The 23,207-nt window shown below is 39.2% G+C and overlaps 2 protein-coding genes across 3 annotated transcripts in view; one reads left to right on the top strand and one right to left on the bottom strand.

Annotated features, from left to right (window-relative positions):
- Window positions 1–18,392, bottom strand: part of TES (testin LIM domain protein) — a 47,488-nt gene extending 29,096 nt beyond the window's left edge. Inside the window, exon 1 of the mRNA XM_082845895.1 lies at window positions 18,206–18,392. Within this exon, the coding sequence (XP_082702021.1) occupies window positions 18,206–18,232 (27 nt within the window). The 5' untranslated portion in view covers window positions 18,233–18,392. The remainder of the gene's footprint in view (window positions 1–18,205) is intronic.
- Window positions 1–23,207, top strand: part of TFEC (transcription factor EC) — a 675,276-nt gene that overhangs the window by 402,765 nt on the left and 249,304 nt on the right. The window lies entirely within an intron of this gene.

Below are 23,207 nucleotides of genomic sequence, written 5' to 3'. Positions count from 1 at the left end.
TTCTATGAAAACTATTCATTATTATCTGCATTTTCATCCAGATGAAGAAACTAAAGCAGAAAATTGTTAATGGACCCAATGTCAGTTGCATTGCCGAATGCCTGTTCTTAACCTCCAGTGCCTAAACATAGGTCATGAACATGGAAAGACCCTGGGTTAGATAAAATATTTAGTAACTAAATTTTTTAAATAGAAAGAAATATAATTTTAACTTGAGATCAAAATATTATAGCCAAGAATAAAATAATCAATGAAGGGTCTTTAGTTTTCAAGACCACTTATTCAGAAGTAAGTGGGAATAAAACTCTTCATAGCAGATTCTAGGATTCATTTCCACATCCCTTCAGCTTTTCAGCACATGAAGTACAAAGCCAGAGCCCTACATGATGAATTTGTATCATAAAACCCACTGTGAGACAAATGGACTGACACCTTTTTGTTCACACATAGTAGTAAATCATCACTAACAAATCATTGTGATAGGAAAGAAAAGGAAACAAGTGATCTTTCAGTCTAAGTAGTTTATAATAAATTCTATTCTGGAGGTACTGGGTCAATCTTCCTGGAACTTTAACAAATTAAATAGATAACTCCCACTCAGTCTTTCCCTACATTTCTTAGGTCAGTACCAGTATTAGGTAAGTGATACAAGGACTGTAACCAAGTCAACCTGTCTACTTCGATCTGGGATGTAATCAAATTGCAGCAGATCACCTAAGACATCCATACAACTTCAATAAATATGGTAACGTTTTTGATGAAGATCAGAGGTAGATCCTGCTGCTTTTTTCTAGGAATCAATAATGAATTTTAGTTTTGGTAGGATACCTTGAAGCGATTCTAATTATGCTTTTTCTTAATGAGCACTGGTAGTTGTGAAGGTGGAAGTGGTAGTAAAAATACCTCAGCCACCATTTGTTAAGATGTTAATACCTACCAGGCACAATACATACATTACCTTATGAAACTCTCAAGACGACCTGTGGGAAAGTGTTATCACTCCTATTTCACAAATAAAGACACTGAGACTTGGAGAGATCAAGAAATTTGTCTAAGATTGCCCAGCTATCTTGTTGGCAATATGCCAAGTGCAGAGCTGAGATTTGAATCTTGGCATTTCTAACTCTAAATCCTGAGCTCTTGACTATAAAGTCACCACTTTTTTTCTCCAAAATGAGACTTTGAAGATAAGTAATAATTTAAATGAGTAATATGCCTCATCTGTAACTTCTGTAGAACAATAGATTTTGATCTGAAAGACTGCTTATTCGTCACCAGCCAGGAGCTCCCCTTCCTAGACAAACCTGAGACTGATTATAAGAAACCTGTGTCAGCTGCACTAACACTGAATGCCCTGAGGTGATTAATCACGCACACAAGAGGGCCCTCAAAAGAATGGGTCAGGAGTCAAGGAAAATATCCAGGGTCCCGATGCAAAATAGGTCTCTTCCAATGTTACAGCAAGAGAAAAAAAACATTTTAAAAGAAACAACGAAATACAAACGAACAAATTGAATCTCAGAGTTGAAAGATCTTTATTCAAAACATGGAGACATCACTAGTACTCAAAATTACTTACTACATTATAGAAACGAATCCATACATTTATGCAGTGTCCAGGGGTTACATAATGAGGCAAAAACTGCAATAATTCTTTTCATTTTTTTTAAATCATTAAATTCCTAGATTTATAATGGAAAACCTCTGTATTAATTGCAAATTACCCTAAAACTTAGGGGCTGAAAATAACAAATATTTGTCATCTCATAGCTTTCTGTGGGTCAGGCAGGTGGGAGTGCCTTACCTAGGTGGGCAGGCTCAGAGCCTCTTGCAAGGTTGCAGTCAGGGGTCAGCTAGGGCTGCAGTCATCTCAAGGCTCGACTGGAAGGAGATCCACTTTTAAGCTCTCTCACATTGGCACCTGTGACATGGCAGCTGGTTTTCCCAGGGGCAAGTGATCCCACAGAGAGTGAGAGTACCCAAGATAGAAGCTGCAGTCTTTAATCTTGAAAGGGATATACCATCACATCTGCCATGTTATATTCCTTGGCAGCAACTGACCAGGTCCAGCCCACACTCAAGGGAAGGGGAATATACAGGAGTATGAATTCTAGGAGGCGGGGATCAATGGGGGCCACTTTAGAGACTGTCTACCACGGCCTCTATTCTGTTTTGATTTTAAATACTAAGCGATTTGTGATGACAGACTTTACAAAGGGAGAGGATATAGGGTGTGCTTATCTACAACCCCTGACTTTATTTTTTTCCATTTCAAATATTTAAATGTGTCTTCACCCCAACGGGCATAGTAAAACAAAACTTTGCTCATTCCTTTATAAATGCTCTTATTCACCTCAATTTAACTGTTCACTCAGTCAAGATCAGGGAACAGTCTTCCAGAAGACAGGGTAGAATATGATTTTTAGTCTCTAAGTCTTATTCTCTAACCATCTCAATGTATATACATACACACTTGTGTGCACACATACTTGTGTTTTAGAACACAGCCACAAACCAGAATACAAAATACCAGGTTTGACTAGCAAGAAATTTCTAGAAATATATTTAAGAGAAAAATTTCACAATTTTTATATGTCATAGTCCTCCTTAATGAATAGAGAATAAAACTGGAAAAAGATTGATAAAAACCTTATTCTATTACATAACTCTTCTGGTGATGGAAAGTAAAGGAAAAAATATATAGCACTTCTTTGTGATATCAGAATGTAAATTACTTGATTCAAATTAGGTAGTATTTATAGTCACCAGTTCATAACCAACTTCTCAGTACTGTCTACTTTTTCGAAACCTAATGTATCCTCACCGTATTATTAGGGACAAAATAATTTAGATTTTTTTTTAAGAGACTGCACTTATTTTAGGTAGCAAATTACAAAAAGAAATGTATTGTGTCTGTTCAGTTTATGCTGGCTCCTTATAAACGTTTTTCAAACTGACTACTATCAAATTATTTTTAAACTCTTACCTAAAGGCAGTCACTTGAGATGTTCACCAATAGAATACCTCTTCTGCGAATTCTACTCAAAAAGGGCCTCCTCCTAACTCTGTTACTTTGAGAAAGACAATGCAGGCTATAAAAATGTCACAGGCTACAATTGCTGATGAAATGGCTTCTTAATTAGGATAGGCTGAGCTCTGGCTCAGTGGATAGACTCCGTAATGCATTTGCTTTTATACACAGGTCTCAGAGACTCCCAATTATTAGCTATAAAAGGGATTTTAAAAACTTGATTCCAAAAGCCATCTGTAGGAGTCTCTTAAAAGAATTTAGATCATGACAAACAGTTCTAATTTGGTCTTGTCACTACCTCCACAGCTGGCTCTAAAGAGTGGATTCCACAGATAGTGCTGTGTATTGAGAAGCCTTTAATAAGACTGCATATCCCAAAACTTGAATATTACCATCATTGTTTACCAGGCCTAAGGGCTACAGTATTATTTCTTTAGGAGTAACCTGTTATAGGAGTGGGGTGAGGATAACTATACAATTAAGTGATTATTGCCACTAATTGCCTATCTAATCAGAGCACATGCAGGAAAAGAGGACAGTACAGGCATGTTTTCAGAGCCAGAATGAAGGGAAAGGCCTGTGGCACTGGCTGAGAGAGCTGTTAGAGAAGGATGCCCAGGGAATCATGAGCATCCAAAGGAACCTGGAGAGAAAAGCCCAACGGAGAGAAGGCTTTCACAGAAAATTGGGGGTACAAGGCACAAAAAGGCAATCTTCTCATTTTCCACTTTTGCCCAGGATTGGCATTCAGGTGTATTAAGAGCAAAAACAAAGTCTTATAGCACAGATAGGGGTCTTGGAAACTGGGAAAGGAAGGGAGAGATACAGAAACCCTACTGCCAGATGCCTTATGCTTATTTACTTACTGTTCAGCCTTTTCACACCATCCCTTACTCTGGAAAAAATGAATTATGTTTATATGATGTGTAAACATAAGTGCCTTAACTAATTTTTGATCCATCTTCTGATTTTTGATCTATTAGAGAAATGGTTTAGATTCACATGCTTTTTGTTCTATATTTAAACTATAGCCCAAGGACTTTGTCACTACAAAAGGTACACAGACATCATCTTAGATTTGTCTAGGGTTCAGGGGAAATAGACAACTTTCAAAATCAAAATTAGATTTGACTAGGTTAGAAAGGGGGCCCATTCTCAAGTGACCAATGATGTCAGGGAAGCTACAGTGTCCTGATTCTTTACTCTTTCTTATGTACAGAGGGCTATGAGGGTAATTCTGAATGAGAAAAGCCTTCTCTAAGACCTTTTCCATAGCTTTCACTGTGGGAGGCTGAGAAGACTTACATCCTAGCAATAGAGGGGGTATAAGTTACAATCTGTTGCCTAACAAACCACCCTTAAACATCATGGCTTAAAATAACAATCATTTATTCTGTAGTTTCCGGTCATGATATTCTGCTCATGCTTCTGCAGTTTAACACCTTGGACTGGGTTCAGCTGGATAGTTCTTCTGGTCTGAGCTGGGCTCACTACATCCGTAGTCACCTTTCAGGTGAGCTAGGGACAGCTAATATAGGGGAAACTCAGCTGAGATGTTTCATCTTTTCTATGTCATCTTTCATCCTCCAGTGGGCTGGACTAGGCTAGTTCACATGATAGTAGCAGGGTTCCAATAAAGTAGTTAGAAGCAAACAAGCCCTCGTGAGGGCCCAGCCTGCAGCACACACAACATCAGTTCTACCACTGTCTACCAGCAGCCCAGATTCAAAGGGTAGGAAAATAGACTCCATTTCTTAATGGGAGGTGCTGCAAAGAATTGTAGCCATTTTTGCAATTTACCCCAAAAACTCTGAGGAAGATTCTATTCAGGAAAACATACCTATTTCCTATACTGGACCAAAGTACCTGGTAATGTTAAATCAAGTGCCCCTGCTAGGGAACCTAATTAATATAGCTTTGAAATCTTTCCCATAATGACTAGCACATGGCATGTACTCAAACAAGTACTAGAAACACTTATAAATTTTTATCATAAAAAATTAAAATCAAAATAATTTACAACTTATAAAAAGGAAAAAATGAAATCTAGTAATTTAATAAATTCCAGTTATTGAATTTTAAATATTTCTTTCTGTCCAACAAAGCATCAAGTATCAATAATTTTCTGAAAGCGTGTTGTCATAAAATTCTTGATGATAGATTCAGGTGCTTGTTAAATGGTTTGAAGATTTATGCAGGATTTTCTTCCCTCTAAATTGGATTTCTTGATAATGATTATGATACATCTATTTATTGTATGTGCAGGCACCATACTTTGTGCTTTAAAATGTTCGTGTCAATTATTCTTATACCCCTGTGAGCTAGATGGCTGCAATACATTTTCAGATAAAGATCCTGAGGATTAGAGGGTTAAATAATTTTGCCAAATTCACATAGCCAGTAAGTGCCAAGGCTAAGACTGAACCCAGAATTCTAAAGCTGATAACCTTCCTGTAATTCTGGTTCTCCCAACATTTACTTATTGATACTAAGGTCTAGATAACTAAACAAAACCGATCAGAGAACATTAATAATAACACTGATCAAGTACTCTCTATATGTCAGGCACTGTTCTAAGTGTTTACAAGCATTACTTTATTTAATCTCACAATAACCCAATAAGGAGGTATTATCTATGTTTTACCGATAAGTCCCCTAAAGCCAAGGAGGCTAAGAAACTTGTCCAGATTTCTAGGGGAGTGTCAAACTGGGATTCAAACCTATGAGAGTTCTGTTCTTCTCCCTCTAAACTCCCTGTGTTCCAGAGGAGTGGGCAACAGTGGTCCACTGGATAATTCCATCCTCTGGCTTGATTTCATCTGGTCCATGAGAAAAGTGCCAACAAATAACATCTCAATTGTTTTTACCTGTGACATCTTAAAAGAAATATGGATATTAAGCCACTCAAATCTGTCTTGCCTCCCTCTACCATTAATTTCTGCCTATTTCTCTTGGGATAATTTTCTATTCTGCTACCACTGGCAGAGTCTAACACATGGCATCATTTGAATATCTGTAGAATCTATTTCCAATCTGTTGTAGTATTTCAAAGGTCAGATTTTTTAACTCCTCTTAAAAACCTTTGGCAACTTGACATTTTCCAAAGAAATGAGTTCTACATTTCTTCACATGGAGATCATATGATCTAGCTGGGATGAATTTGGAGAAGTCTGTTAGTCTCAAAACTAACAGAAGAGTGACTAAATGAAAAAAAGAACCCTCTAAAAATCAAGTAAAGGATACCCCAAGGTCAATTTTCCTTTATAATTTTTCAGAAGGGTCAAAAACTACCCTGCTTTGAAATACCAGCTGTCTATGAAACTGTGCAGAATATCTTCCCAGAATGGACTCCTGATACATGAGAGAACTTCAGAAAAGTATACTTACACCCCCAAATTAAAAAAAAAAAATCCCACTATAGAATATGTGATAGGCTGAAGTAATGATCCCAATTCTTCATTCCCAAGTAGTTATTAAACATCCACACCCTTGCCTCATAGTCATTAAACTGGACTTTTCCTCCCCTTGAGTTTGAACTTGGACATGTGACTGCTGTGACACAAGCAGAGGCTTAAAATGTGCTCCTGCAGTTGGACATGCCCACTATTGCTCCAAACTTTTGCTTAAGATATCCAATGATCTAAGGAAGATGAAAGATACGGGGAGCCAACGTAGTCCCAACCCACAGCTTGGAACCAAGCCCAGACTATATCAGCTGGATTCCAGTGAAATTTCCTCCTCTACCTCAAGAGATGACAAAGTGTATTAAATAAGAATCAAGATTAGGATAAAGATATAGATCCTCAGCAGTAGGTTAGCTTCCTGTACAAGCTCAGTGGCACACTTCCTAAATTCAAACCTGAAATCTAGGAAAGTCACAAATCACTACAGATCATGTACCTTGGCTTTGTTTTAGAAGCGTCAACACTGAAAATGTTATGGTGTGAATACCAAGGGTTTACCGACTTTTTGCAGCCTTGTTTCTTTGGTTCATTTATTTATTCTTCCTGGAATTCCTTCTTTGCCTACTGAAACCTTATTTATCCTACAGAAGTTAGTTTGAATGTTGTTTCCTCCATAATGTTGTTCCCAATCTACCCAATTAAATTACTTCTGCTTCTGAAACTTCATAATACAGTAGCCGCCCCATATCCACATTTTTGCTTTCTATGGTTTCAGTTATACACGGTCAACCATGATACAAAAATATTAAATGGAGGGCTTCCCTGGTGACACAGTGGTTGGGGGTCCGCCTGCCGGTGTGGGGGGCGCGGGTTCGTGCCCCAGTCCAGGAGGATCCCGCGTGCCGTGGAGCGGCTGAGCCCGTGGGCCGTGGCCGCTGGGCCTGCGTGTCCGGAGCCTGTGCTCCACGGGGTGGGGGGAGACAGCGGCGGTGAGAGGCCTGCGTACCGCAAAAAAAAAAAATATATATATATATATATATATATATATAAAATGGAAAATTTCAGAAATAAACAATTCCTAAGTTTTAAATTGCATTCTGAGTAGCGTGATGAAATCTCCAGCCTTTGCTCAGTCCTGCCTTGGATACGAATCATCCCTTTGTCCAGTTTATCCAGCTAGGTAGTCACTTAGTAGCCAACTTGGTTATCAGACTGACTGTTGCAGTACATGGCAGTGCTTGTGTTCAAGTAACCCTTATTTTTACTTAAACACATTATTGACTGGAGACGTATTAATTCGTCTTTTGTTACCGGAACGTTTTTGACCGAAGACGTATCAATACGTTTTTAGACAGTGGTACAATTAACATAACATGAGAAGTTGTTAGAGCTTAAAATTGATCAAGGGTTCATTATACAACTTATGATTGTCATTATCATTCCCATTTTGCTCCGTTAGGTTTTTGTTCCAATCTTGTGTATATTATAAACGTAAAACTTTCAAAAATGATGCATTGCGAAATGTTGAGTGAAGAAGAATTTTTCGGTGAATTTTATGCAGATACTTTCTCTGACTGTCTGAGCGACATATATACTAGTGTCTCAGAAAATGATAGTTCTTCAGAATATAGTTCTGATTCAGATGATGTGAATATTAGACCAACAAAAAGACAAAAAAACCTTAGTGATCTATTCTGATACGGAAAGTGAAAATGAAACTCACAGTGCTAGAGAATGCTCCTTTGCTTCTACAGAAGAGTGGATTGAAGACAGAACTTCATGAAAACTGGAAGAATTTACAGCTGTGTCACGTGTAACTATAGACTGTAATAACCTGCAAAGTGTTAGTGAAATAACAGAATAAATTTTTGGCCAGCCAAAATAAAAATCGCTGGCCAAGTGCAGAAGCAGCGATGCTAGCAATTCGGATCTGCCAAACAGGAGCCTTAAAGTGCTTCCTTTAAGTGAAAAGGTGAAAGTTCTCCACTTAACAAACAAACAAACAAAAACTGTATGCTGATGCTGCTAAGATCTATGGTAAGAAGGAATCTTCTATCCATGAAATTGTGAAGAAGGAAAAAGAAATTCATGTTAGTGTTGCTGTCGCACCTCAAACTGCAGAAGTTATGGCCACACAGTGCATGCTAATTGCTTATTTAAGATGGGAAAGACATTAAATTTGTGGGTGGGACACACAAACAGAAAACATGTTCCAGTTGGTAGTAACATGTGGCACCAGAAAGCAATAGAGCCCACATGAAGACTTCAGCAAGGGATCCTCTAAAATGTGTTAACAGCATTTACTGCAAGTAAGGGATGGTTATAAAGATTCAGGAATAGGTTTGGAAAGAAAAATATAAAAATTACTGGAGAGGCCGTGTCTGCCAATAAAGAAGCCACTGCTGAATTTGTGGCAGAGTTGAAGAAGTTAATTAAGGAGAGAGGCCACATCCACAAAACTTTTATTACTATATCATATTGCTATAATTTTTCTATTTTATTATTATTGTTGTTCATCTCTTACTGTTGCCTAATTTATAAATTAAACTTTATCAAAGGTATGTATGTATAGGAAAAAGCAGTATATATAGGGTTTGGTACTATCTGGGGTTTTAGGAATCCACTGCGGGTCTTGGAACATATTCCCCGCAGATAAGGGGGGGGATACTGTAGTTGTCTATTCCTATTATTGCACTGCTACAAAGTGTGGCAGTCTGCAAACTGTTGGTTACCAGTCTGTGATCAGACATAGAAAGAAACTGAGAGAAAGCAATTAGGAATTGTTAAGTAATTTGACAGTAGTTTTATGTCTGATATACTTATTTTTTTTTAAATTGGCCTCGTATTTGTCTTTTTTTCCCTTTAGTAATTCATTTTTTTTGTTTTAAAAGTATCGGCCCATGACAGATTCAGAGTTTTGAAAAAATGGTTCTTCAACATAGATATTCTGAGCAACACTGTATTACAGCATACAGCACTTATTTCATTCTATCTAGCACTGTAGTTAACGTACATGTCTTGCCCACTAGCTAGCTTGCCTACCTTCCTTCTTTTATCCACCAAAGCTGACATCACAGTATTTTGGGGGATACACGCTCCACAGGTAATATTGATAGAAAAGGAGTTGAGATTCTGTAGTCTTACATTTAAACTAAACTTTTAATATTCTCTATGAAAAACAGAGGGTGACTTTGTTTTGTTTAACCCCCGATTATTTTTATTGTAGGCCAGTACCCCAGGAAGGAAATATATTCTTTACCTTTACTTTGTGACTCATTCTATCAAGACTTCTATGATGTTACACTTACAGAAATAAAAATCCACCTAACATTTGCATAATCATTTTGCAATGAAACATGATATCACTTCATCTTCAAACAAAGCACAGGCAAGTTCATGGTGGCGGCAGACTTATTAATGGACTCAGCACCAAGGCACTGGTGCTAGGCTTTCAGCCTCCTTTTTGCTAGGCTCACTGTTCAGATAAGAACCTTTATAACCAACAGACAACCTGAAACCCCTTTTTAAAATCTGTATGGTGGTCAGAATGTCACTGTAATAAACACAGGCTGAATCATTTGTGATTTGAGGATGATCCAGCCTCATTCAGAGATTAATTATATTTATATACTGGGAGCCTGGCTGTCATTTGGCAGATAAGCTCTCAGCAATGCTCAATGCCTGGCTTCTACAGTTCCCCGCCTCAAGCCATGCTCAAACCCAAGCAGTCCTGCTTTCTTGGCAGACTAGCCAAGGATAAGAGAAATTGGCAATCCTGAGCTATGCTCTTCTCCTTTGTTGAATATGACTGAAATAAAAGTAATGATACCTAGAATCAACCAGTTTTTATAGCTAAATACTCATTGTGATAGAAACATGAAACACTTTCATAGCACTGTTCCCAAATTATACCAAGTAAGTTTCTTTTCGTTCTTTCCTCTATCACCTTCTGTTCTTTCTTAATGTTCTTGTCACTGGCAATGAACAGTGATTAAAGTGGTTGAGAAGAAAGAAAGAAAAGTAATTAAAAAGTCATTTTAGGGTCACAGCATGAACTTTCATTAGAAAATTACAGTCAGGCATATTATTATCTAATTTCCTATTATTCAAGTAGGGAGTTAGGTAGATCAGGTACTTAGAAAAATAAGCGAAACCAAATATGACTTGAGCTCTTTTATAGGAAAATCAAAGATTGGAGCTAGACAGCTGAAAAGCATAGCCTCTAAATTTAATCCTCTAATAACAGTGCTTAAGGCAAGTTTTAATACATGGATTTTACTCAAAGACTAGGGGTGAATTTATCAATTATCAAACTATTTTTCCTTAAGATCTTGAAAATATATGAGGTTTTAAAACCCATTTTGAATTTGGTTAGTCTTTTCTCTATTTTCCTCTCCTTGAAAAAGTTGATTTCTTAATTCATAATTTATATAATGCTCCCTGAACATCACCACTTTGTAAAAAGCAAAATAATTTCCTAAATGTACTATATATTAATGATCTAATAAACAGATTTTTAAAAGTCATTCTTTCAGGTACCATGACAGTAGTTACCAAACAAAAATTAGTAATGACTATAAACAGTAAACGCAATACAGGAATGACTCTTGCAGAGCATTTGTAATCAGGCAAAAGACAGTTTGTGTATTTTATAGGTGTAAGATTGTAAATATTTTAGCTTTATCTAATTATGAGCTTTTTCATATTCTAATACATAAAAGCTACCTTCTCATCTCTTTTTCATTTGCCATTACTTAAGATAAATAATAACCCCTAATTACAAAGTTTGCAAAACCGGGAAACAATACCAAGAATCACCACTAAATTAGGATATTCTGGGACTTCCCTCGTGGCGCAGTGGTTAAGAATCTGCCTGCCAATGCAAGGGACATGGGTTCGAGCCTTGGTCCAGGAAGATCCCACATGCCACAACCTGTGCGCCACAACTACTGAGCCTGTGCTCTAGAGCCCACACACCACAACTACTGAAGCCAGCACACCTAGAGCCCGTGCTGTGCTCAGCAACAAGAGAAGGCACCACAATGAGAAGCCCACACACCACAAGGAAGAGTAGCCCCTGCTCGCTGCATCTAGAGAAAGCCCGCATGCAGCAATGAAGACCCAACACAGCCAAAAATAAAAAAGTAAATTTATTAAAAAAAAAAAAAAAAGGACATTCTGTGTTGGAAATCTAATGTACTCCTGACCTGTAAAGAGTTCACTAAGGGGTATAATCCCATTTGCGCTTACTTTCTATCATTTATTTTGTCATTTACTTTCATTTACTTTTTTTTGCTCTATCATTCCTCTCAACAGCGTAAGTTCTATAATACAAGGTACCTTGCCTTTTTGTTCACACTATACCCCCAGAGTTTAGAACAGTGCTTTGCACATAAATTACTCACATAGTTTTTAAATGACTCATCTTATTTGGGGAGAGATAACTTTTAAAGACAATAAAAGCTCCATTATTTTTCACTTTCCTGTAATTAAGTACCAAGGAAAGTGATACATCATGCCTAGGCTTATTTGACTCATGCTAACAGAGCAGTTTGTATGCCTTTGAAGCTTTATACTACAGATTTAAATTAATTAAACTTAATGTCTTCAAATCCCCACAAATATTTAAAAGGCAAACTAATTAAGTAAAAACAAGTTGAAAAACAGCTAAGATCTATGAAAAAAAATTATTTCATTTTTCTCATGGACTTCACAGGAGTATATACATGCCATTTCATTAAAATCACATATATTTATATATTCTTGGCTTGTATGATTTTTAAGCACTGTGGAACACTATTATACTTGGTAAACTATAATGTTTTCCATAGTCAAAAAGAGTAACAGCGTTTTAAGAAATCTTAGAAATCACTTGGTTCCCCTATTGATTTTTTTTTTTTTTTTTGCGGTACGCGGGCCTCTCACTGTTGTGGCCTCTCCCGTTGCGGAGCACAGGCTCCAGACGCGCAGGCTCAGTGGCCATGGCTCACGGGCCCAGCTGCTTCGCGGCATGTGGGATCTGCCCGGACCGTGGCATGAACCCGTGCTCCCTGCATCGGCAGGCGGACTCTCAACCACTGCTCCACCAGGGAAGCCCCCCTATTGATTTTTATAGATATGAAAACTGAAATCCAAAGTAGCCAAGATCACAAAAACTAGAGTGGACCCAGATCTACTCTCAGCCCAGAGTGAATTTAATGATATCATACTGATAAACAGGAGTGAGAAAGCTGATATAGTACAGAAGATCTTTCTGTATACTACTACAGCTCTTTACCTATACTGGCACTTACTGACCTTTTCTAATTTCTGAACACATTGTAGTGATCTGGTTTGTAAAAAACATATTCAGATTAGCATGGGGCAAACTACTTCTGGTTCTCAGAAAAAGAACATAGGAAGTAGTACTCTTTTACCAATTTATCATTCTCTTTCTACTAAATAGGCCCCTCAGAGTAACCCTGATGGTCCATGATGTTAATTTCGTGCTCACAATGCTGGTATCATCCTAGAGCTCAGTGAGAGCCTCACAAAACAGTTCAACATTTTGGTGTTTCCTACTGCTTCTCGGTAGCTCTTTAATGAACAGTTCTCTTCCTAGCATTGAACTTATTTTTTTGTTTTTAACTGCTCTATTCTAAGCTGCCTGGTCTGCCATTCCAGTGGCACTTTGAGCACTTTGCTGCTAGGAGAAAGAGAGGTTTAGCCTACCATGCTATGTGTAAGGCTTTCTATCAAGTCTGGGCTTCAGCAGGTAGAACAGATTCTTGAACAGGCCAACCATGAGTGCCTCTATACAATTCCAGATGTCACTGGTTGAAATCCCAAAGCAGAGAGACAAAAGCAGGGTCGCTATTGTTCAGAACCATATTAAGTAGCTAGGAGGCAGCATTATCATTGCTCCCAACAAAAGCTGGGAAGTTGGAAGAATCCAGAAGATACGGTCCAGAATATTATTGGAGCTTATGGAATTTCTTTGACTGTAAAAGTCTCGCAGAAGTTCCTTTTCATGATATTTTTACTTATTTAGACTTTGTTTCCGTGCAAAGAAGGTCAAAGGCAACTTACACTAAAGGGCATACATATAACCATGGATAAAGTATAAATAAAATGTAGAAAACCAGTAGGGTGGTAATTTTATTGGAATAGAAACCATTTCTTCCAATATAATTCCTTTAAACAAACCAATAAAAAATGTTGAAACAGACCTCAGGTTATTTCTCTTTTTATATTAGGGTACTTCATTCAAACATACATGTAGTGATCAAGGCAAAGGATATCAGAGGACTCAGGTTAGGTGGCATGATGGGAGTTGCATGGATTCTGAAAACTATGGTTCAAGATCACAGTTAGGTTCTGCCAGTTTCATATTAATGCATCTAAGCCTTAGTTTCTTTATCCTTAAAGTGAGGCTAAGATCTACTTCATAAATTGCTTTGAACAGCAAACAAAATAACTATACAAGTATAAACAGGATATGAATTTCACTCTCAAGAAGCTTGCAATCTAGGTAAGAAGAAGACTATAATCTAGAGGGAGAAAGTGATGAATGTCCTAAGAGTTATGATGACATACTTTGGGAATACAGAAGAAAGAGATTTTCCATCCAGATAGGAACAAGAAGAAAGATCACCTGGAGGGTGATGTGTGGTGTGGGTAGGGTAAGGAGTGTGTCTTTAAAGATGAGTAGTATTTAGTATTGAAGGTGAGCAAGCAAAGTCAAGGAGAGAGATGATGGTACACAGCTAACAGCCAGCAGAGACATAAATCACTAATTCTACTTCATAGGATAAAGTTAAGGAACAAAATCAATAGATAACCTACTACAGTTCTATTCAAACCAATATTCAGACCAAGTTAGAGAAAGTGACTTTTCATATCCAATTAATGTAATGACTGATACTATGGGTTGGAAGAGAGAAAAGCCCCGTTGAGGACCACTTTATTCTATACTTGTTCTGAGAGAGTAACTGCCTCTAAGGTAAAGCCCTGGAAGTACGCTGCCCTCCCATTACCCCAAGCCTTGCCAATGATTCTCGCAGAAAGAATGGCTTCAAGCAGAGAATTCAACTGTAGATTTCTGCCTCCAGGTCACCATTTACTTGCCTTTTCCATTCAATCAGGGGCCACCTTAGAGAAAAGGCTCATTCTAATTTCTAATGGAAACAATCTTTGTGGTTCAGTACTCTTTCCAAGCGCAATCACTTGGTTTCATTTTGTTTTCTTGGCAAATGACAGAAGCTTTCAAAACATGTTTGGATGCTGAGAAAGGGGGTTTTTAGTGACTTGTAATCTTTAAAGTACATCTCATCTTTTAAAAATTAAATTAAAGAAACAAAGAAAAGAGTCCTAAGAAAAAAAAATGCAAGACATCAGGAAGGATCAAAAGATGGAGGTTAGAATGGAGACAAACAATGAATAAGGTGTAAAATTTAAAGCTCTGCAGCAATTCCAGGCAGCATAAGGGAAATTACTAGAGTTCTCTTTCTCTCTGGTATGTTTTTAAAGGGAAAAAAAGTGATTCTCATGGAAGAGTAACAGAAAGGAAAGAAGAAAACATCTGGCTGTGGGCCATGATCTACCAGTCACCACCAAAATGAGACTCTCTTTCTGCTTCTCAAAGTCCATTGCTTTTTCCAAGCAAACATAGGGTCTACTTACACGAAGTCAATTATAATGAAGAGATCTAGACAAATAACTCAGACGACAGGGCCAATACGTAAAAGTCAAATTCTACTCTAAAATATTATTGAAACAAAAACTCTGTATAACCAAACTAGCTCTCACATCCTAGCAACAGCTCACTTACCTCAAACAAAACAAAATATAGTAAAATCTAATTATAAAAATTCCTTGCCTTTGTGACTGTGTGTTTTAACTGGTAATGAATCCAAATTTATGCCAATGATATGGACACCCAAGTTCTCATTTTATAAACAAAGAATCTTATAATAGTATCATCCACCTAGGTGGTTGTGAAATAAAGACAACCCTTTTTAATTCTTTTTACACAAAATGTTAATGGGAAAGGAAAGTAACATTTATCATCTGCCTGGAGAAAATTTCTTATGAAAACAACAGTACAAGGGTTTTAGAAGGAAAAAATGCCATGTATCTTAAACCAGAAGTCAAATTTAGTTTTACTTAAATGGTTGTGTCTTTGTTCCAACTTACAACCACGCTTTTTAAAAGGTACATTCAAACTATTAGTTTTCTTGTATACCCAAGTCAAAAAGAAGGGAGACCTGAAAACTATCTAGGTACCAAAATAGGGTAAGAAGGCTCTGATCATAGATCAGAGATGATCTTGTAATGTTTCCTTCTTCTGGTGTCTTAGAAAGCAATTTCTAAAGGGAATGCAAGTTTCTTTTTGAGATTATGAAATGTGTTCCTGGGACCTCTAAATTCTTTGTGCTGGGAAACATTTTGTTGAATTCACAGAACATTAAGTCTGTCTAGGGTCCTGCACAGACACAGAGGGTATGGTTGGCAGTCAAATTGGACAACTTTGGGATCTTTTAGTACTTTGCAATTTACTAGTTAAGGACTCTGTCCTGAGAATCACCAGTGATGACAAAGTAGTGAAACAAGGATTTGTTACAGTCATGGTATTGTCTGTAAAAGCTTTAAACTTATGGAATCCTTTTTCTTGAGGGTGGGGGAAGGGGAGAAGGAGGATTAGAGAGAAGGATAAGATTCTTGGTTGAAAAGATAACCTTTTAAAGTAAAGGGGAGATGGAGGAGAAAAATTACACCATATATCAAGAGCATTACTTATTATAATCCACATTCTAAAACTAAGTAAATTGTTTATAAATAATGTCTGGATTTTTCCCTTCCTAGCACATGTAATTCTTAACTCTGTACTTTCTCCCTCAGAATTACTTGTTCTTTGTCTCAAATAATTTCAAAATCACTTTTGGATGTTGATTTTTTTTTTCTTATAAGTAGATGTTATTTTTCAGAGCAGTTTTAGGTTCTCAGCAAAATTTAGCAGAAGGGACAGCATTCCCATATACCTCCCTACTCCCTTTCGAAGCTTCCTCCAGTGTCAATATCCCACATCCGAGTGGTACATTTGTTACAAATGATGAACCTACACTGGCACATCATCATCCCCCAACGTCCATAGTTTATTTTAGGGTCCACTCTTGGTGTTGTTCATTCTGTGGGTTTTGAAAAATATATAATGACATGTAACCACCATTACAGTAGCATACAGAATAGTTTCACTGCCCTAAAAAAATCCTCTGTGCTTCACGCATTCATTCCTCCCCTCCCAAAGCATGTTGACATTTAAAAAGTAATTTTTGAAGCAATATATGTTTAAGCATAGACAAGACCTCCCAAATTTTTGACAAGTACTAAATTACCCATTCTTTCCCACTTGAAAAACAAAATAAGAAGTGTTCATCAACAGAAGACTAATTAGCAGCAAACAAAATGCTTTCCTAGTAGCAAGCAAAATTAACAAAAAATTTTAGTGTCATCTAAAAGCAAAGAAAATAAGAAACCAAACTGGAAGATAACAGAATGCAATCAGGACTGTCAGAATTTACACTATGTTTTCCCGTCCTTGGATTCCGTTTTGAGTGCCGGTTCTAGCCATAAGGGGCAAACTTTTTTTCCCACCGCAGGTTTTCATTTTTCAACAGCCTCCTGACCTACTATTTTGCACTTGCATACATTTTCAAAAATCCAGTTCTGGGCATGAAACAGAATTAATGCTCAGGTCAGGAACTTTGTCTTTAGAAGATGAAATAATGGCAATGTTGGCAACCCACAGTGGGCAAGAGAAGAAAATTAGGTTCTATTTTTTCCCCTTTTTCTCTCTGCAAAACTTCCTTCCTTATTTGATAAGGAGCAGCTAGCTTAAATTTACCGCAAAGTAAATATGAGCAATTCCCTGGAATGAGACCTTTCACACCGAACGTTACACTGGAATGTGACATCAGCATTCCTTTTCAGACATAGTGTGGTCCCCCACCCCTTTCTCCCAAGAAACGTAAGGCTCCCCAAATCAGGGAGCGGCTCAGGTAGGGCCGCGGGTACTGACGCCCGGAGGGCAGCCAGGCAGGAAAAGTCTCCTGGAGCTAAACCACTGGTGACAATCGTCCTTTGGGGATGGCTGCCAAACAGGGAGAACATTTTCTTTGGAAGAGGGAGGCAGTGCTTTGGAAGTCAAGTAATGAATGACCAAAAAAAATAAAAAACATCATCACCTTTCACGTTATCACCAGCCGCGGGTGCGAAGGAAGCGCATTCAATCAACGCTCACTCTAGAGAGCCTCGGACAGCCGAGCTGGGCGGGGAGGAGGTCTGAGCTGTCAAAGTCACATCAGTGACCCCAAACCACAAAGGCTTAATAAAGTTGAACTTCCTGAGGCAGGAAGAAGTAGTGTCACAGCCTCGCCTTAACGCGCCCTAACCTCATCCTATTCTTTTAGGGAGGCACAGGCGCAGCTGAAACATCTTAAGGAAAGTTTCTAACACTTCCAACCGTTGGACGTGGTTAGACGGGGAGAAATGTCCCGTGCCACCCTCGCGCGCGCGCGCGCGCACGACTCTCCGTCGCTCCCAGGTTTCAGGAGTTTGCGAGGCCGCCGGGGATCCCCTCTACCGGGAGGGTCGGGTACCTGGGCTCCGGGTTCCGGAGACCCAGAGCTGGCTCGGGCCCAGTGGCCCGTGCGCCCCACCCGCCGCTGGCAGCCAGAGGGCGGCGCCCCGCGCAGGTGAAGCGGCCGCTGCCCCGCTGCCCGCGCCGCCCTACCTTCTTTACTTTGGCCTCCAAGTCCATATCTGTGTGTCAGAGGGGTTTCTCCTGCTGTCCGGGATCTAACACCCAGGCTCGCCTGGCCTCCGGCACCGCTGCAGGTACTAGGAGACAACTGCTGGGTCTCCGGCGCCGCTGCCGCATCCACTCGCCTGGCGCCGTCAAACTTCCGCCGCCCAGTCCGCTACAGACGGCCTGAGGCGGGGACCGGGAACAAAGAGGCCCAGGCAGCCAATGGCAGCCTGGCCCCGCCGGGCAGCCGCCAATCACCGAGCGCCGCACGCACCTTCGCGGCCGGAGCGCGGCCAAGGCAAGGTGAGGGGCGGGGCCCCGTCCGGGGCGGCGCCCTGCAGAGCGCAATTCAGTATCCCTGACCTGGTGTCTGAGGCTGCCCTGGCCTTCAGACGACCTGCTGGTAAAGAATTGGAACCCAGCCTACCTCCAACTGAAGAAGAGCCCTTCCATTCAGTAAGCTTGTACCTGTTTTTGCTTGGGACCTTGGATATGTGTCCAGCGGAGTATTATACCACTACTAGCTTCTTGGTTTCTTTTCCTAGCAAAGAAATCGTGGAGGTTGTTAGGGATCCTTGTGATGGGTGTTGCACCCTAATTTCACTATTAAGTTGTGGAGATGGCCTTTTCTTAAATGCTTTTCTCCAAGTCCCAAGCACTGACTGGGAATCTCCTCTCACAGCCTTAATGTCAATGAAGATGGTTATGTGTTTTCTGAGCATTTGTTAGTTCAAAGATGAGGATGATGTGAACCACTTCAGAGACAGGTTATGTCATTCCTTTGGAAGTAGAGGTTTGCCCTTTGTCCTTGTTGTGTGAAATGGTGTGAGGGTGCTCATGTGCGTCATGTTTTGATGAAGCAGTTTCATAGACATAACAAGCAATACTGAAGCACTAGAGCTGGATACAAATCATGGCCTCATTCAGGAGCAGTTGCAATGAATATACCATTAGCTTGGTGGATCTGAAAGGGATCCTAAGGATTATTGAGTCTAGCTTTCTCATTTTGCAGGGAACTGAGGACCCCAGAGGTATAGGGACCTGCCCAATTTCATAGTCTCCTGGGGGCAGAGCTAGTGCTCATGAGTCTTTAAGCAATGTCTCCAGCATGTTTGGGACAGCAAACACAGAATTTTGACTAATTAAAAGAAAAGAATCCTTTTTTTTTTTTTTCCCCAGTTCACGGTAATGACAGAAAATTATAATGGTCAGGTAGCAGGTGACCTCTTAATCTGGCATCTAAATTTAAAAAGGAAAAAGTCCCAAATCATGTAGATATATAGGTCCAGATTTCTCTCCCCCTTACCTCTGGAAATTTGGTAACTGAAAACACCCCAAATTCATTTTAGCTAACACTTTTAACCCTTTGCTTACTTGGCTATTTATTAATGTTGTTCAACATGAAACCAAGCAAAACCCTGCAGGACCTTCCCAGGGACAGACCCCTGGTGTCCTCTGCTCCTTGTCTGTAGAAGAGCTTTAGCCACCTAGGCCTTTCCTAAGTTCCAAAGAGCAGATTTCAACAGAGAACTGAGAAAATGCAGAAACAAAGGAAAACAGTCAAGCAAGGCTAAATAATAATAGTTTAACCATAAAATAAAGTCAAGGACGTTTAGTTCCTCCTTAACAGCTATAGATAATATCCTGAACCATCCTTGAGTTGATTTTGCAGAAAGCAGACCCTCCCCCCCAAGATGAAAACTGCTGACCACCAGAGTGTAGACCCCAGACCAGTTGGAATGAATGAATCTTCAGGGATTCCTGAAACAGCACCCTGTTAATTCACCATTGACCAATCAGAGAATTGTGCACAAGCTGGTCAGGCACCCTGCAGCCCACACCCCTGATGTTGCCTTTAAAAACCCTTCTGTAAAAGCCATTGGGGAGTTCCAGTCTTTTGAGCATTAGCTTCCTGTTCTCCTTGCTTGGTGCCTTGCGATAAACACTATACTTTACTTCACCACCATCTCATGTCAGTAGATTAGCTTTACTGTGCATTGGATGAGCAGACCCAAGTTCAGTTCAGTAACAGAACATTGATTTATAATGTGATGTTTTCCTTATCCTATTAATAAACTAAAAATGGAATGACCAAAATGGTCATGAATTTTTCTTCTCACTCAGTTTAAGTAAAACTTTCCCATCCCATTTTCCCAAGTCATCCTACAATGTTTGGGCCCCTGCAAAGTTTACCCAGTGTAAGCTCCAATGAGCATGAGGTTTAGTTATGACAAGGCAACTTGATCTCTTTCAGGGAGCTTAAAATGTCCAGTGAAACAGTTTAAATAGGCATCAAACAAATGTTGTAACATAAATTTTGGGCTTATTTGGTGAGATTTCAGAGACAACACTAAGAAAGATATCTGGAAACATTTTATTACCATCATATTTTGCCCTTCTCTCTCTCTTCCCTCTCAACCCTCCCAGCATCACTTTGTGTATCATTGGCAAGGTGAAATGCAGTGATTTCTACCTGGAATCATTACTATGCCAATTATATAGAAGGTAACTTTGAGGTAGATAAATATTAAGTTAGGAGGATTAGATTTCAATTTCTTATTTAGCTATTCAAGTGTTAAGCTAAAGAGATATTGAGGAGTTAGAACTGGCATTGTTTGATGACAAGATGTAGTTGATAACAGAAAAATGAGTAGAAGATGACACATGTTTCTGGCTTGATCATTTATATAGCTGGTTCAGGAAAAGGGAAAATACAGGATGATAGGCAGTGTTTTTTTAGTTGTGTTTTCTTGGGGGTGAGGTGGGGACAAAGGGTACAGTTTTGTTTTTTAACATCTTTATTGGAGTATAATTGCTTTACAGTGATGTGTTAGTTTCTGCTGTATAACAAAGTGAATCAGCTATATGCATACGTATATCCCCATATCCCTTCCCTGTTGCGTCTCCCTCCCACCCTCCTTATCCCACCCTTCTAGGTGGTCGCAAAGCACGGAGCTGATCTCCCTAAGGGTACAGTTTTTAATATATTGGGTTTGAGGTTGGGGTATTGAAGTAAGGTATCCAAATATAAATCTTAGAGATGAGACTTGGACTGCTATGGTAATTTAGGAGTCAACATCTTACATAGACAAATAATTGAAAGCCATGGATGGAGTAAGATCAGCATGGGATATTGCAAAATAAAAGAATATCAAAGACTACAATTGAGCAAAGCTGAGCAAGAAAAGCACAGGGCTTCCCTGGTGGCGCAGTGGTTGAGAGTCCGCCTGCCGATGCAGGGGACACGGGTTCGTGCCCCGGTCTGGGAGGATCCCACATGCCGTGGGGCAGCTGGGCCCGTGAGCCATGGCTGCTGAGCCTGCGCCTCTGGAGCCTGTGCTCCGCAACGGGAGAGGCCACAACAGTGAGAGGCCCGTGTACCGCAAAAAAAAAAAAAAAAGCACAGAAAGGAGTTGAGGGTTAGTCAGATGGTAAGAAAAAAAAATTAGAGTCCCAACAACTAAGAGAAGAAATTCAAGAAGGAATTCATCAACAATGTCAAATTGTGGTGAAGTGTCAAATTCTCATTGGGTTTAACAAAAAGGAAGTCATTGGTAAACTTGGGAAGTGATAGCTATATCCCATGTGAAATAGGCTGTGGGCCAAACTGAGGCAGCAACAATTATGGAGAGTTAGAAGGAGTAACCAATGATTTTAAGGCAGTAGAAAATTGGAATTGACTGGTTGAAATGAAGGGAGGGAGGATGAGCATAGAGTGACTTTTAGGAATCTATTTTGGTAACTGGTATGATGGCTGTAAATCACTCAAGATAGGAAACAGGAGGAGGAAGTTTGATTGAGAAAGATGAGGGGTTTCATTTGTATGTAATGATTTTGCAAGGCCAATTGGATCTGAGTTTGGCAGTCAAAAGAAACATCTGGGCTGGAGATACAGATGACTGATTATAAATATGCAGGCACACACATCTACATATACACATGTGCATATAAACACACACACATGGTCAACATACTGTAAACACGAGGAAAAGGAAACACCAATTGGAACGTTTTCTATACCAGGTAAGGTAAATTTTCAAGGTAAAGATGACTGTACCTGTCTCCTCAATTATTAATGTGGTCCAAGGTGGCCTCTTTAGTGAATATTAATCATTTATTAACACCTGTTAGAGGAACTCCTGTGCTACTGACATAGCTATTATTGCTCATTAGCAGCTTGTATAGGATTACACGTTGTTCTATAGGGATATACCAACATTTCTCAGAGCAAACTATTACCTGTAAAAAATTTTTTAATTGACTAGGCATTGGGGATTGGCTAAGCAAATAATGGATGATTCACATGATAGGTTTATGTTAAATTGTTTTGTAACAGTAAACAATTATAATGTTATAGGAACAAAATAGAATTTATATAGATTGTGCTCACAACTATGCAAAAACATCATGCACAGGAAAGAAACATGAGGAAAATTCACTAAAATGTCAGCAGTGGTTTGTCTGTGATTGGTGGGTCCATAGGGATTCCTTCCTTCCTTTAAAAAATATTCCATGATGATCATGGCATATTTCTTAATGGAAAAACCTTATTTAAAAATATAATATAGTGAGTCCCCTACATACGAATGAGTTCCATTCCCAGAGCGCATTTGTAAGTCCAACAAAGTTAGCCTAGGTACCCAACTAACACAATCAGCTGTATAGTACTGTACTGTAATAGGTTTATAAAACTTTTCACACAAATAATACATAAAAAACAAATACAAAAAATAAAGAAAACATTTTTAATCTTACAGTACAGTACCTTGAAAAGTGCAGTAGTATAGTACAACAGCTGGCATACAGAGTCTGGCATCATGACAGGCAGGAAGAGTTACTGACTGGAGGAGGGAGACTAGGTGGCGGATAGTAGAGCTGAAGGGTCATCAGCAATAGGAGACGGAGGGCAAGCTGCAATTTCACTCACCTGACATTGATGGCACAGGTTCTGGTTCCTTGCTGTATTCAGTTCTACCCTCTTGAAAAA

The sequence above is a fragment of the Leucopleurus acutus genome (genome assembly GCF_964270905.1).
Source record: "Leucopleurus acutus genome assembly, chromosome: 9".
Classification (NCBI taxonomy): Eukaryota; Metazoa; Chordata; class Mammalia; order Artiodactyla; family Delphinidae; genus Leucopleurus; species Leucopleurus acutus.
Note: the sequence above shows the minus strand (reverse complement) of the source record. Positions and strands in the feature narration are given on the sequence as shown.